The following is a 16390-nucleotide window of genomic DNA, read 5'->3' as shown; positions in this document are numbered from 1 at the left end:
TGATGTATATCCATATTCATATCTATATACATCCGTTAAGATACAATCCTTCCTAGTTCCAACACTTGCAAATCACGATTTGTTTCTAAAATTTAGTAACAAGAATAAACAAGAAATCATGGAGAAGAAACTGTTAGGATTTCCTAGCAAAATTCTCTTGGTAATTTTGGACTCGAACAAATGGGAATATGTTAAGCTTTGAACGAGACCGGCAAGGAAGTGAGCGTTGAACATTCTTTCATTCCCCTGCATACATCAAGGAGCAACATCTATAAGGTTCAAATGATCTTGCAAAAACATGTGCATGAAGAAAAGCAAGCATAGGATGATCCATATTACATACCACTCTTCATATTTGCTCCCAAGACAGAATCATACATGATAAGCATCACATATCCACTATAAGCTTTTGAGAAATATTCACTGTTTTAACAAATATACCACTATAACTGCAACATTTGACTATATTCTATTTGCAAAGTATGAAATACCATTAAGTGACARCAAATTAGAGGTAGTTTGTGCAYTAAAATGGATGTTACCATGTTTTGAAATGATTACTAATSRACAAAGACAAAGTTTGGAATAAAAACATGATTAAAAGGATAATGTTGCATTATTTTAAAACATTTTCACATTATGATTATTAAAAGAAATTTCAATTCTAACAAATGAAATGACAATGTACAACTTGTCCTTTCATTCTAATGAAGCATGCATTTGTTAGTAAATCCTRARCATAAAAAYATGTCTCTTATTAGCATAAAAAGACACAACTATAAAAAGAGCATAACTTTACATTGCAATAGTCAATCTCAATCATATTTATGCATCTTGCTTGAAATATATATCAAGGTATCAAGTGCAGGTTATTGTAAGGTTTTTCAAGTGCAGGGAATTGTATATATATCAAGGTTTCAAGTGCAGGGAATTGTAAGAAATGCTTGACTCTAACGATTTCAGCTTCTTTGCATGTAAATGATTGGAGAAAATTAGATAAATATTGTACCTCAACATATCATTCCCAAGTAGGCTTTGCTATTGCCATTTCCAAGCATCCAATCTTTCTATGTTGTTACCTCCTGAGACCGAAAACTTTGATCAATTAAAACATTTTTTTGTTGTTTGTGGATTTTATTCATGTGATGAGAGAAGGGACCTGTACGTCAAAGGAGGTAAATTTCAATGTAATGTCACACGTGAGTTTGTGAAATATTAAGTAGATTGCATATTGCTATCATCATGTCGACTCTTGTACTATCCTCAAAATTCCAGCTCGTTGAGCTATCAAAATTCCAGCTGATGAAAATCATAGCAAAATATATATCCCTCAAGAAGAATGTCAGGTGAAAGAATCCATATTTATAGGAAAAACATATCTAAATAGACCAACTCTTTACAATTAACAGAACCAAAGTGAACACTACCCTCTAGACTGTTATTATGGACATCAAAAGTAGTAAGTTTGGCAAGATCATAAAGGCTATTAGGCAATGYACCWGTCAACTGGTTGTTAGCAAGTGAGAGTGTCTGCAGGCTGCATCACACTGCAATTCCCCAGGGATGAAGGAATAAAGCCCAAAAGTCGATTGTTGACCAACTGCAAATCTATAAGCTTGGTCAGGTTACACATGCTCATTGGGGTTCTGACCACTAAGCTGGTTAGAACTGAGATAAAGACTTTCCAATTGAAGACATATGCCAATTCAAACAGAATACATTTTAACTTTTAAATATCATGCTCAACGGGTCGGTATTGGATCTTTATGTTTAACTATTTTAAGTTTTTRTAATTGTGCATAAACCTTTAAGATTTTGGTGACATTTGAGGAGCAGCAAAAACTTCATTATTTAGAAACAGCAGGAAAAGAAAGAGATTTTGCTAATCTTGATTCAGAATAGGTTTTGAATGATATAGGACTAACAAAAGTATATGATTATAAGAAGCAATAACTAATGGACGCAATGTATGCTTTTGTTCGAGACATCTAGGTGAAAATAGGAAAAATATCATACCTTATTAGTGTTAACGAAAACAATAAAGTAATATTTCAGATTTTGTTTCAACAAATAAAAAGYACCAACACTTGTACATTTGCACCTCATATAATTTTTCTTCAACAAAAACATCAAACATCAGTAATATCCTTGTAAAGGGGTGTTTTATCCATCAAGTAAAGTTCAAGTTAAAATTAAGTTAAAATAAAAGAAAGGGTGAGTTAAAGAAACAAGATGCACACACACATACATATAGTCCAAAATTAATAGAACAGTCTGATGACATTCTCAAGCCACATACTGATCTATGTAGAAGTTAAATGGAAGCACATATGACTAAAATGACACAGATAAGTTGACCAACCTAAGCTTAAGATAAAGCATGCCAACTATTATAAGGGCATAATGGTAATTGCAAACATATATCCTTCAACACTTGATTTTATTAAATAGTTAGTTTTAAATTATTTAACAATAATCTCAAYAACCATGCTCTTGGATGAAGGGATAACAATGAGCTATTACTTGTGATAACTTTTGGTCAACTTCTATATGATAATATAGCCTGTTTGGTTGTCAACAAATAAACGGTGACTTCTGTTCAACATAACTATTTACCATGATGCCAATTTTGCCCTCGTATAGTTAAAAAGAAGTAATACAAAATGTCATCATGTACCTAGAAAATGCAACAATTCRGGTGGAATATATCTGCTTAATATTTGAAATCATGCCTACAACATGATCATAAACAAAATAACCTGTGACCACTTGTTCTTAACCTACAACAACATAATTAGATAGGCAAAACATATGGGATATAAGGTGAAGTACGAGTGTTTATCACAGGTTATTTGGTGACCCCTATCGGACAACAAAGGTGAATAATGAGTTCATTAAGGGAGCGTTTGGTATGTGAGACAGGACAGAACAGAACAAAAACTTGTTGTCCCACATTTGGCAATACATTAAATAGGAGACCAGACAGTACTGGGTGGGACAAAAAATGCATCTTTTCGTCCCACCCAAATAGGTGGAACAAATATCAGAAGATGAGACAATATTGGTAGATTACTAAACTACACATGTCAAATCAACACCCTAAAAGCTAAATGAACCCTAATGGAACAATATATGGACATGAAGAAAATGGAAAATGATCATCAAGTCGGGTAATGGTCATGAAGTGACATGATGGTTGGAACAGTTCACTTACAAGTTTGTCCAAGTTCGACCATATGTAGAGATGCGTGCAATACATTAGCCTGTCACGAGCAGCCAAAATTTGTGGAATGCATGACAATCAGATTATGGTTGGCATCTATTTTGAAGAGTGACCAGGGCTTCATTTTCTAGCCTAAGATCTAATACCTTCAAGAATCAGGAGGTGCAGAAAAGTGATAGGTTGTTAAGTAGCACTAAATGAACACATAAGGTGGGATCAAGGTTCAAGAGTAAACCAATAAATACACCATCCTCAACAGTACTTAATGGGACGATAACAAGACCTTAATACGACTTATAAAAGAAACTACATGAATGAGGCAAGGAAAAGGAGCATGAGTTAGTTGGGATAAAACTGGCAAAACGAGCTTTCCTTTATCCTAGTGCCATTAAATTGACCGTTAAAATTGAGACGAAGGACATTTATCAAATTATATTATGTTTTGCACGTTGCTTACAAAAAACCATATAAGCTCAAAATCAATTCATATATTATGAAGCTAACATACAGACAGCCACACCCAACAACACATAAAGACCTGCACGAATAGTGCATTGTCTACAACAGGTTGAATACAAGGTTGTGGCAGATCTCCACATGTAGGTAACCACCTTTTCAAAAAATGTTACTGCTTGGAGCAAAATACATTCGAAGGCTTAGCACATGGAAAATTGGAAATTGTCTTTATGTTAAAAGATCTCTATAATCATATCAAAGTAAAAATAGGTCACACCTGCTCAAAGGATGACATAAATCAATGTCTTAATTTTGTAATATCTTCGATTTTAGGATATTCAATCTGCAATTGAAACAAAATGGCTAAATACATAAGAAAAATAAGCAGGAAATGTGTAGGATTGCTGATCATCAAGATGGATATAAAGAAAAGCATATAGAGGAACTGCTCATGAAAAAATGAGTAGAGTTGCAGCTTCTTTGGCAACTCTTCACCACCAGCCGTTGTCTACACCGTCAAAGTTTAACCAACTCTTTGCCATATAGACATTTAAACAGTCCATTTAACCAAGTTTCTTCATATTGTTAGAAACAGAATATGTTGTTTCCATTTCATCTTATACACACACAGAGAAAGCAGAAACTCCCATGCTACTGTTGTCCAATTAAATTGATGGAGCTATGCAGCCACTTCAAACATCAAAATAAGAGTGTTTAATTATAGTGTTTGAGTATATGCTAACAATGTTTGTATTTTATTTGTTACCACTTATCTTCACTCATGAATGCTTTTTTCACCAAAGTTAAACATGAGATAAAATGCTATGGGAAGAGAAGTGGTAATAAGATTTCACTTACGTAGGAGTGATGGTGTCTGCCCATTGGTGTAGCCAGTCTACTGAAATCCACCAAAATGACTCCACAGATGATTGAACAGAGGCTTCATAGATAACTGACTGAACCTCCTGTCGTCGCTCTGCAATGAGAGCCAATTTGGCCTCTTTCTTTGTTTTATATTGCTGACAAGATTCAAGATATGACTTACTCAACTCATTGACTTCCTTCATAAGATGAGATGGAAGATAAGCATCAGTTTACAAAGAAATGGAATTTCCATCCTTCGGTATCCCTCCACCATTCATATTAGGTAATATTATACACGCGGATTTGTTAAAATCTTTTACTCCATACATCCATGTAAGAAACTAAAATTGCAAAGAACCAAACCAAAGTAAACCAAACAAACCCAAGAAAATTAAAAAGAATRTTCTTTATAAAGATGAAAGAATGAAGCATGAGCTGCTAACAGAAAGAGAGTCGATACAATTAAGAAGCTTATTACAAAAGCAATTATAAACTAAAATTAAGAAGCTTATTACAGAAATAATGAAAGTGTGTAATGGTTTTGGCCTCTGATTCTGGTTTGAATCAGATCTGTCTGGTCTGGTTTACTATGTTTATTTTTGAAATTTTGAGGCCTGTTCATATGCCATTGCTATTCTCTTTGATTTGGTTGTTTGAGAAGTATTGGAAATTTTGAGGCCTGTTCATATGACATTGCTGGTCTGGTTGTTTGAAATTTAACCAAACATTACAGATGTTATTATAAAGATTAAATAGCAAAATAGATATGGTACCAGTTATAAAGTTTGTGACAAATTACTTATATAACAAATAATCACCCGTAAAATTATCCAAGTATGAGTTAAGATACATGAAGCTTCACAAGAAGAACAAGACAGTAGGAATAGAATATGGTTTTTCGTGGTTGTTTGGATCCATCAGGACAGGTCTTGATAAGTGAATTCCATAAAGGGAGTTGGCATCAAGTGTAATGAACTTTCAGTAGGAAGTGATAAGAAGCTTCATTAATAACAGGATTACTATAGAAAAGAGTGAGCATCTTACATCATGTTCATCCAGCAGAAGATTTGCAGCCTTGAGGTCCCTGTGTATTATGTTATTCTGGTGCAGGTAGTTCATACCCTTTGATATATCAATTGAAATCTTGAGCAATGTTGGAAGCTTAAATGTACCCTTTTGTTTGTGTAAATAGTCATACACACTTCCCCCACTCATGAATTCTGAGTTCGACAAAAGCAAAAGATTATTAATCAAATGTGAAACAGGAAAGGTTTTAAAATTTTAAAAATCCTCCCTCTGTCCCATGAGAAACATTTGACTTCACATAATGTTCTATGAGTGTGTTTCACTATTTCTCCATTGTCTTGAATGACCTCCAATAATGACAATAAAGGAATCTTGTCAACCAACCACAACCAATAGCACCAATAGGTTGAAGCAATGGCAATGGGAAAACAGATAATGGGACACATGTGGTGGTCCATTATGAATCTGGACCTATCGGTACTATAAAAACCATATTTTTCGACCATAGTCGTATCCAATTTTAACTTTGTCATTTCCATTGTTATCAATATGATTTACAATAGTATTATTCATATTACTCGGACGATACAGAAATCTTTTACATTTACAAAACGAATATCATTATATGTAGAACATCACTTGAAATCACGAGTACCCATGCGATGCGGTGGGAATAGGGATGGAAATTGTACCCGACCCGTCGGGTAACCCGGTCCACCCTCCCCGATCGGGGACGGGGATTCCCCGAAAAATCGGGTCCGGGGACGGGGACGGGGATCCCCGCTTGAAGCAATCCGGGGATGGGGCCGGGGACGGGTATAGCACTCCCCGCCCCGCCCTGTACCCGTTTTATATATATATGTTTTTTAAAAAATTGGGCCTTGGGCTTAAAGCTGTAAATCCTAATTTCTCCATAGTCCATAGACATAGTCCATCCCTTACTCCATGACTCCATCCCAGCATCCCTAATCGACTTTGAGCCTTTGATATCTCCATTTCTCCTCACGATTCACGAACCACGCACGGCGGCAGGCGGCTCTCTCCCGACAGGCTACGCCACGACGGCGACAGCCGACAGGCCTGTGAGGCTGTGACCGGCCCAGCGCTGCTGCTCTTTCCGCTCTAGTCTCCACAGCGCTGCTCTTTCCCTCCAGGTCTTATATTCTTCATCTTTACTTCTTATAATCTTATATTCTCCACAACGCTGCTCTTGTATTGTAATAATAATTCATCCACGACACAGACTAGAATAAAGGAAAACCCTTCAAAGATCCACCTTTGATTTTAGAGAGAGAGAGAGAGACTCATTGTAATCTATCCATCCCTTCACAGATTATCAGTCTAGATCACCAGATTGATCTTTCTTTTCCCTAATTTCTTCAAGTTTTTGCAGATAAAAGATTCAACTCCATCCCCTCTGAATCTGCTGCCAAAACAACACAACGAAGAACGACGACGGTTTCTCTTTCCTTTCTTATCTTCTAGATACATATGTACGGTTGCGAATCCCTTCCCTTTCTTTCCAATTTCGATTCCCACTTGTGTATTATTGAAATTTCAGCGATTTCTAACTAGGGTTTTCTCTGTCGCTATCGTTTGAGTTGTTTTCAYTACTTAATTCACAACTAGCGAAGCCTCTCYAATCTAGCAGGCTTCAAAATCAAAGTATTTAGGATTGTGCTTTTGGATGTTTATTGTGATTTCTTGTCATGGATTAATGTAGTTGCTAATTACCTTTTTGTTTGAGGAAGAGAGAAAGTCAAAAGTTAAAGCATTTACTAAAGTTAAAGCATTTACTAAAGAATCCCTAGAAGGTAAAGCATTTACTAAAGAATGTGTTTTCTTTAGTGCAGGGATTACAGGATGCCTCATAATGAAGTTGATGAAATCGATTACATGGCAGAAGAAGGGGACATTTTGGATTTTGTGATGGATGATGAGGAGGTCAACAGTGGTGGAGATCAAATTGTTGAATTATGGTATGCAGAATTCTTTGTCCTTGTGCTCAGTTCATACAGCCCTTGTTGATAATTTTTGGTTTTTAAAAAAAATCCCCGTTTCCCCGTTGGGGATGAGGATGGGGATGTGATCATAATCCCCGGCGGGGACGGGGACGGGGATGGGGATACATATGGGATCGGGGGACGGGGATGGGTATTGGGGTCCCCGCCCCATCCCCGCCCCGTTCCCATCCCTAGGTGGGAAGTAAAGTTTGAATAAATGTAAACAATAAAGCAGAAGATTACTACATATTTAAATATAACAGTGTGCTCGTGCAATGCACCGGGTGAGCAAGGTGTTAAAATTAATTTAAATGGATAACAAAAAACCCTTAGGCATGCAGCTCAACTGTCAAAGGGGTGTAGCACATTTGCTCAAATATACAATAGGCTTGAACCCCTCCAATAGAGAATGCACTGTATAGTTACCTATATACTTTATAAGATAATATAGATTTATTAAGCTTGCATTTTGTTCACTCTGTTGAACAACAGATGTCCTCATCTTCTTTCTAAAGGGTCTGCATATCGTTTTAACTTTTAAGTGATCTTCATATATTTTGTTCCCTTCCATCAAATCTTCATTAAGAAAATCTCAAAGTGAGACAAACTCAAATAAGTTGGKGYTGAAGGAGATTTAATCTTTCTCCATATAAGTTGCTAGCATCCATAAGCAGCCATCAAAGCTTGTAGAAACATACAAAGCACTACTTCTGTTTCCAATAGGATTATAGGAGCTACACTTTKATTATTTCAGSCAAACCTAGTATGTTTGAAATTCAAAATTATTAAGTATTTCACTGCATATCAACACCAAGGTCATTCTTTCATGTAGTTCAATGTGGTTAGCGAGAAAATCACAAATCTCAAAGCCCAAAATCAGTTTGGAGATGCAAAAAGAATTTTGTTGCATATTAAATATTAATCAAAACGTTGCATGTTGAGGTGAAAAGATAAGATGCATTGTTGTATAAGCGACTACTCGAGGCTATTACTTGCATGTTGAGGTGAAAAGCCATGATTAAGTGGCTTGATAAAAGACCACCATAGAAGTCCTATACCTGCATTTCTGCCTAGTAACAGCTATCTTTATGCAGAAAAAAACTATAGGCAAAATGCAACATGAGATAAAAATAACATAAGGACAGAAAGACTACCTTTATTAGAGAAATCAGCCGTTGTCGAAGCCGTTGTTAGATACCGCAACACCAGTAACTATATCCAAAACAAATGCAATATTTTGAGAATACTCGATCCGGGCTCCATCCCAAGAATCTCTTTTTGAGATATATCCCAAAACAAATGCAATATTTCTTTTCTAAGCAAACTTTCAATCAAAAACARATTATACGTTTGCTATTCGAATGTCAAATTCAAAATTAGTATCAATTTTGATTCTAGCACCAAGAAGAACATCTTTAAAACAATCCTAACCTTTTTACGGCCAGCAGCGAGCGGCTCGTTTAAATGGAAAAGGAAACAAACATACTACAATCCCTAATGGAAGAGCCACCTGGTGAATCAGTTTTGATGTATATTATACTATATTAATTATACGGTGTCACCGTTTGAAAAAATTCCTGGGTCCGTCCCTGCTTAGCACACAGTAAATCTTATTGAATTCCATGTATATGGGCTCCCTTTTACAAATGTAATAATAAAACAATAGACCATTGATCTACTTTTGTTGTTTTTATCTAGACTAAGATGTATGCACAAACAAAAACAAAGAACCCTGTAAAGAGAGGAATGTTAACAGGTATGGCAGTTGGGTGTTTACCATCCAAAGCATAAAAATCAAAGAATAAGATCAAAATGGTCCAGACTCTAGAATACCAATGAATAATTTTTTATAACAGTTGCACATGTGTTCAAGGCTTATTTCAAGGATGTCAAGGATTTCTTACCTGAGAGCTTATCAACTTGCCAATCACCATAGATTCTGCAAACTATTTTGGGACATACAGCTTCACATCCCAACATCTGTGGTGAAACTGTGATAAAAAATAAAAATATATTTCCTATAACTATTAAACATCARACATATTATTAAAATACCTTAAATCAATTGAAAGTAAGCATCACATAACTGTACTCTTCAGGCCCTTCCTATATTCTTTCATGCGGCTAATCTAGGGCAAGATATCAGAATAAAGCAGACCTTTGTATACTTCTTGCAACAAATTGTATATCTTGGATACAGAAGTCGCTAACAGCTCGACAGCTTGCTGAACACAGTCATTCGTTCCATACTGGTCTTTCAAAGCCTGTAGCATGTCAAGGTAACCAATTTCAAATTCAAGATGATGAAAGAGAAGATTGTCATAGTATAACAATGACAAAACCAAAAGCAGGCTTTTTCAATGGAAGAACAAAATCATCAATAGTAGGTTTACCAAACTTAGCATACTGCATAGATAAAAGACACCATTTATTCATCATAGAACTTCATATTGTTAATGATAATACATATTAAATAGCCAGTCAAAACTTATAATCAAATATTAATTCTGCCACCATGTTCACTAAGACAATATCAGCAGCAAAAAGCAATAACAAGAGTTCAAACCATATAAGAATATCATCTCAATCAACATGCTATTAAGTTAGAAAGGTGACCCTTGATGGAAACTTGTAGCTGCTGAAATTTTCAAAATGCCTCCTATTTTTTAGCCCCTCCTAATTTTTGAGCCCCTTCATTTTGAAAATTCAAGTACTTTCTAATTCAAAATTGACATTGATGTTTTTAGTTTCTTATCACCAAACATTTCCTATTACACTACTTTTGATATAGTTTTAACCATTTGTAATCAGTTTTTTATGTTTATAAGCAAATCACAAATAGTTTACATACATGCCTATATATTTTATATACATACCAAACTTGCAAAGGCTTAAAATTCGAAAATGGTACCTGTGTCTTTCAACAGGACTGAACCTGGCTCTCTAAAAAAGAAGCCAAACTGTCCAGTTTGATTTGGCAGTTTCARCTCATACACCCTAGTATATTGTACTAACCTGTGATCCCAGCCAGCAGTGCCAAAAATCTTGCTATCTGAAAGAATTGAAGTTCCAGCTATGCCGGGTCGCTCCAAACTAATATCTTTCTTCACCACACAAGAACCCTAACAGTGACAGTTTATCCCTTTAACCCAAACTGATCAAGTTTTTATCACAAAGACAAACACAAACACACACACGTATATGAAAGTTTGGCTACAACAAATACCAACACAAAATGTAAATCGCTAGGGTTTTGAAATGGAAATGGACAATACCTCAAAGAAATCGCTAGGGAGTCACGAAATGTAAATCAATAACTCAGAGAAATCATTGTTGAAAATCAATATTCCAAAACCCTGGTATATGCACAATCGTCTTGAGAGCCACGGATTTGAATTTGAAATCGCGTGCAGAGTAGCAGGACCGGAAGAAAGCAATTGGAAGTCTGAAATCGTCCATATCGAAAGAAAGCGATCTTTGACCTTGCCAATTTCAAAGAGGAGAGCTTGGAAAAGGGTMTGTTTATGTCTGACTTGCCAAAAGGGTTTTTGTGAGAGAATCTGAAATTGTGAGAGATAAGGTAAATGCATAAAAAACTTGTACCATATGCTTGATGAGTTGTAATTAAGAGTTTTTTAAAAATCTTGCATAAAACCGTTGTAACTTGTGCTTAAAGAGTTGTATTTAAGACTTTGTCTTAAATGGTTATATATGTAGTGTATATATATATATATATATATATATTACCTTAGACAGCTCACTTCGATGATGAATTGATGATGTACAAAATCCCACAAGATCTGTTTACAGCATTGAGTTCAGAAAAAGGGCCATGCATGTAGAAGGTTTGATAGACGAGGTACAATCAGAAGAAGAAGACTTGTTACGAGCATATTCTTCACGAACAGAGGTTTACAACATGCTCAAGACCAAAGAATTAGTTGGTTTAATTAATACATGAATGTTCTGCAGAAGAAATATTGAGATATTGAATTGACCCCCGATTTTCTGGAGAGAAAAGAACATTTAAGGCCATTAAAAGGGGAGAAATATGGATATGATCGACATGAGCTTCAACATCTTAATATTTTGTGGGATATGTATGCATGATAAAGATTTGCTTTTTAGTTGTTTTGGTAAAGTAAAAAACTGTTCCATTGAGTTGCACCCGTCTCCTATTTACATGGGCTTCATATGCCAATAGATTGGTGTCATATTGTCTCCAACCAATGCATTTGTAAGTGTTTCATGAACCTTTGAGTGATGATTATCAAATATGTTAAAATTATAAGCTAAATCGTGTGATTATCTACAAGTTATCTTGTTTACCATAGTTGATAGGTTATTAGCGACAGTTTTTATTTGGTGGTTATTTACCAACAGTTGTGTTGGTTCATAAACCATATGTTGGTTAACTGTCTGTCGCTTCATATGTATATATATATATGTGTTTCTTGAATAGAAAAATTTGCTGCAGTAATAATAAGAATATCCTTTGATCTCCAGCCCTGTTTTTCTGTGTTGTTTCTTATTTTGATCCAACAAAGTGGTATCAGAGCCACGGTTCATTGACAGAAACTGTGCGAAGGAATTGACGAAAAAACCGTAGATGGCTTCTCAAAACAACAATCTATTACAGCCCCAACTTCCAAAGTTGAATGGTAGAAATTACCATCATTGGAGCATACAGATGAAGGTTCTATATGAATCTCAAGATCTGTGGAACATCGTCGAGAATGGTTTTAACGAACCATCAAACCAAACGGGTTTGACTGCACAACAAACCACAGAACTGAAGGAAAGTAAGAAAAAAGATAGGAAAGCATTATTCTTCATTTATCAAGCAGTAGATGAGGCCATATTTGAGAGGATCTCAACGTCTCTTACATCAAAGGATGCATGGGATATGTTGTACAAGACCTACCGTGGAGAAGACAAAGTTAAAATGGTACGTTTGCAAACCTTACGTTGTGAATTCGATGGACTTCGGATGAGGGAATCCGAGTCCGTTGAAGATTTTTATAACCGTGTGATTACCCTCACTAATCAAATGAGGATTAATGGGGAAGGGATTGATGATAAAAGAATTGTAGAGAAGATTTTAAGAAGTTTGACTCGAAAATTCGAGTATGTTGTGGTTACCATCGAAGAATCAAAGGATTTGGCATTACTTTCTTTGGAAAATATGTTGGGGACACTCAAGTCCCATGAACTTCGGATGAGAAATTTCGATGATGCTCCTTCTGAACAAGCATTCCTTTCCTCTACAAAAGCAAAAGGAAAAGTACATGCAAGATCTTTATCTGAAACTCAATGTTATTATTGTCACAAATATGGACACACTATGAAATACTGYAAGAAACGAAAAGAGGATGAGAGTGAAGATGCAAATTTCATCTATGAAAATGCAACTGAAGAAGGGGATACAATGTTCATGGTAATTGAGGAACTTGAAACTCCAGTGGATGATGCATGTTACARGAATGATGATGACCTTGTGAAAAGAAACAAGGTAATGAATGTACCCATGGATGATACTCTCCATGGGAAAATCAAGACTGATGATGAATGATGCTTGAAGCTGGAATACTTCAAGATGTGTGTTACATATGTCTTAGCTTAAGGAGGAGTGTTAAAATTATAAGCTAAGTCATGTGATTATCTATAAGTTATCTTGTTTATCATAGTTGATAGGTTATTAGCGACAGTTTTTATTTGGTGGTTATTTACCAACAGTTGTGTTGGTTCATAAACCATATGTTGGTTAACTGTCTGTCGCTTCATATGTATATATATATATGTGTTTCTTGAATAGAAAAATTTGCTGCAGTAATAATAAGAATATCCTTTGATCTCCAGCCCTGTTTTTCTGTGTTGTTTCTTATTTTGATCCAACAAAATATTCATGAGTTTTAAGTAATTTACTTCAGTTCTCTTCCTCTTGTTATTTGTCCAACGCCACGTGTCTATAAAAAATATAAAGGTCACTGGAAAGCAAATCTACAAAATAGGATAAGGTCAGAATGGGCATTTGCATGAACAACATGGCGCTTAAAGGACTGCAAAGCAGATCTACAAAATCAAGGAAACAAAGTCAAATTTGGACAAAGTAACGATGTGAAGTAGTTCATGCAAAACTAATCCGTGAAGACTTACAAAAAATTAAGGTCTTCAGAATCGTTGGCCATCTGAAGCAATAGAGGGGGTCGTCCTGTCCATTAGCCTTATCTTTCAAAAACACATGTCTTCCTGTTCTTCTAAGCACCCCAGATGTGTGGTATGCTAGTTTCTCAAGGCTGTTAAGTCCACAAAACATCAGGACCTGAAGCCAGTAATAGTTGCAACTTATGAAATCCAGGAACGATTAGGAACTGTGATAAAATCACTTGCTCTATATCCGTTTGAACTGGATATCCAAAGAAGTCTATGTTCCTTGAGCAGATCAACTACATAAGTTGATAGTTGATGCCCATGAGAAAAAATGATCACTTGTGATTTTGGTAGTTACTAGGATGTTGGGGTGTTCGTGGTCCTAACCACCCCAACCACAAACCAAACCGCGATGACGGTTTAGGAAATTTGTCAAACCAAGCAGTTTGGCAACAAATGACCAAACCGGTCAAACTGGACCATAAAAAAGTGTTTTGCTCTGACCGATTTAGGCGTTTTTTTCCTCTTATAGGTTTTAAAATGAGAAAAACATAACATTAATCTTCAAAATGAAATTCCTATTAATATAACATTATTAAAAAGTAGGATATCGAATTATAAAATATATGTCTATCTCTGTAACCTAAAAAACATTGAGCAAGTTGAAAATGAAGTTATATAAATTTGCTAACAATAGTTGGAAGTTTAGACAAACATTGAGGAAGTTGAAGGACCATCTAGAATTTTGGATTTGATTTCTAACAGAATTCGGAATTTTGTCAATTTTAGATGACATAGTCGATTGAGAAATGAGAACTAAAAACATAATGTCTTTGACGATTTTTTAATTGTGTCATAAACTTGAAACTAAATATAATTAATGTGCATAATTTTGGCGGTCAGTTCGGTCCAGATCACTCAAAAAAACGTTCAAACCACAGACCAGATTGGACCAAGCGGTTTGGCTATTTTTCAAACCGGACCGGACCTCCAAAGCGCTCAAACCGCCAAAATCGGTCCGGTTTGACTTGGTTTGAGCGGTTAGCGGTTTTATGAACACCCCTGCTAGGATGTGCACTAGTGATAAAGAGCAAGAAGATGAATAATCAAGTATAACAGAAAAGGGGTGATGATTATGAAGTAATATTATGTCCAAGCCAGCTTATTGACAGCAAAACGTACAAAATTTGAATTAGAACAAAGGTGTGGGGTGGCAACAGTGATAAAGTTGAAAGGCTCCAATCTACCAATTTTTGCGTTAGAGATATGCTCTGAGCATAGCTCGTTAGATGTTGCATATCTACAGTCTCCATTTCCTTCACATGTTTGATTTGTGTAATCTTGTGAGTAAAGTTTAGCAATTGCATATCTTGCTATTAGGCCACCAAGTGGTGACCTATAAAAAGAGATCTTCTGAAGATTAGGATAACGTTGTGCCACAGATATCACCAACAAAACCAGCAGATTCATTTGAGATTCTAACAATTTCTTGGGAACGATAAAGCAGGTTATCCAAATAAGTTCAAGATGACAAGGAACATAGAGAATAATACCAACCTCATCTGCTAATCTGCTGCCCATTACGTCAACACCATATAGTGTCGCCAAAGCACAGTTACATTTGCTGCCTGCATATACCAGATTGAACAAGAACATATGGTGTTATGTATAACGTGGAGAGAAAAAATGCTAGGAGCAAAATCAAGCAAATCTCAAGAATATACAGTCAATCAACGGAAGTAGTTATTTATTAAATTATATGATGCCATCCAAACAAATTATAACTTCTAGATTCTGAGATAAATGACGCAAAGAAGTCTGTGATTTGTTCCTTAGGAAGATTAGCAACTATCTTGTTAACAGATGGATGATTATGGGCATATTTGGTTGCAGTTCTTGGGTTATGCGCACCAAGCACATTTCTTGTTTTCAGCCAGTAAGTGGCATCTCCCTTTATTTTCAGTCCATAAACCTCTGAGAGGAAGTTAAACTTTGCTCAAATTTCATCATAATCCAAATTAACATTACAACCACATTAAGGTCATAAAGGGTTTGTTGGGTCTGCAGATTGAAAATGATCTTCATACACATTTTTCACCATTCCCTTCAATATCTAAGCCATGTACGGACGTAAGAGACTATATAACTTTCAATTCAAGTGCTAGGCAAACAAATAAGAAATAGGGCATCTGCGAAAGGGAGCCACACTGATAGAAATGCTTATAGTGAACAATAAGATCCTTGGGATACTTCTTTAAAAATTGTTTCGCAGCAAATCTGCGATTGTGAGCACTGCAAGAAAGTAAAATTTGAAGTTACAACATTATAAGGATTCGCATAACTCTTATAAGAAGACAAGCCAGGAACAGAATCATGAAATTGTGAACCAATGTTTCCCAAGATCCATTGTGTGCAGAAAAGTGAGTGAAAGCAAGCATGCTATATGGCACACTCAACATCTTAAATCCTGCTGTTGGAGGTGGATTATCTCACCTACATGGAGGGTAGACTGCAGATGTATGAATGCAAAAATGTCTATAGAAGATGGCATAAAGCTGTAAAGGCTCAATCTCATCTGCAAGTGTAGCTCTAAGACCATCTACATCCCTGCAATCTATTTACACTTTCAATTGTACCACATCAGCTTTTGCAATTATCTTCCACACAC

At 35.7% G+C, this 16390-nt stretch overlaps 1 protein-coding gene and 1 long non-coding RNA gene across 2 annotated transcripts in view; one reads left to right on the top strand and one right to left on the bottom strand.

Moving 5' to 3' along the window:
- Window positions 1-6812: 6812 nt before the first annotated feature.
- Window positions 6813-7518, top strand: LOC112510466. Its single transcript, XR_003068939.1, has 3 exons — window positions 6813-6878; window positions 6963-7062; window positions 7423-7518. It is a non-coding gene; the product is annotated as an uncharacterized LOC112510466 (long non-coding RNA).
- A 3350-nt stretch (window positions 7519-10868) lies between these two features.
- The window catches only part of LOC112509004, a 6064-nt gene continuing 542 nt past the window's right edge, over window positions 10869-16390 (bottom strand). The window contains exons 2-6 of the mRNA XM_025113872.1: window positions 16220-16329; window positions 15280-15350; window positions 13729-13894; window positions 11320-11372; window positions 10869-11132 (exon numbers count right to left, since the gene is read on the bottom strand). Of these exons, the coding sequence (XP_024969640.1) occupies window positions 10869-11132; window positions 11320-11372; window positions 13729-13894; window positions 15280-15350; window positions 16220-16329 (664 nt within the window). The remainder of the gene's footprint in view (window positions 11133-11319; window positions 11373-13728; window positions 13895-15279; window positions 15351-16219; window positions 16330-16390) is intronic.

The sequence above is a fragment of the Cynara cardunculus genome (assembly GCF_001531365.2).
Source record: "Cynara cardunculus var. scolymus isolate 2C chromosome LG 3, CcrdV1, whole genome shotgun sequence".
NCBI lineage: Eukaryota > Viridiplantae > Streptophyta > Magnoliopsida > Asterales > Asteraceae > Cynara > Cynara cardunculus.
This window is presented reverse-complemented; position numbering and strand designations above follow the sequence as displayed.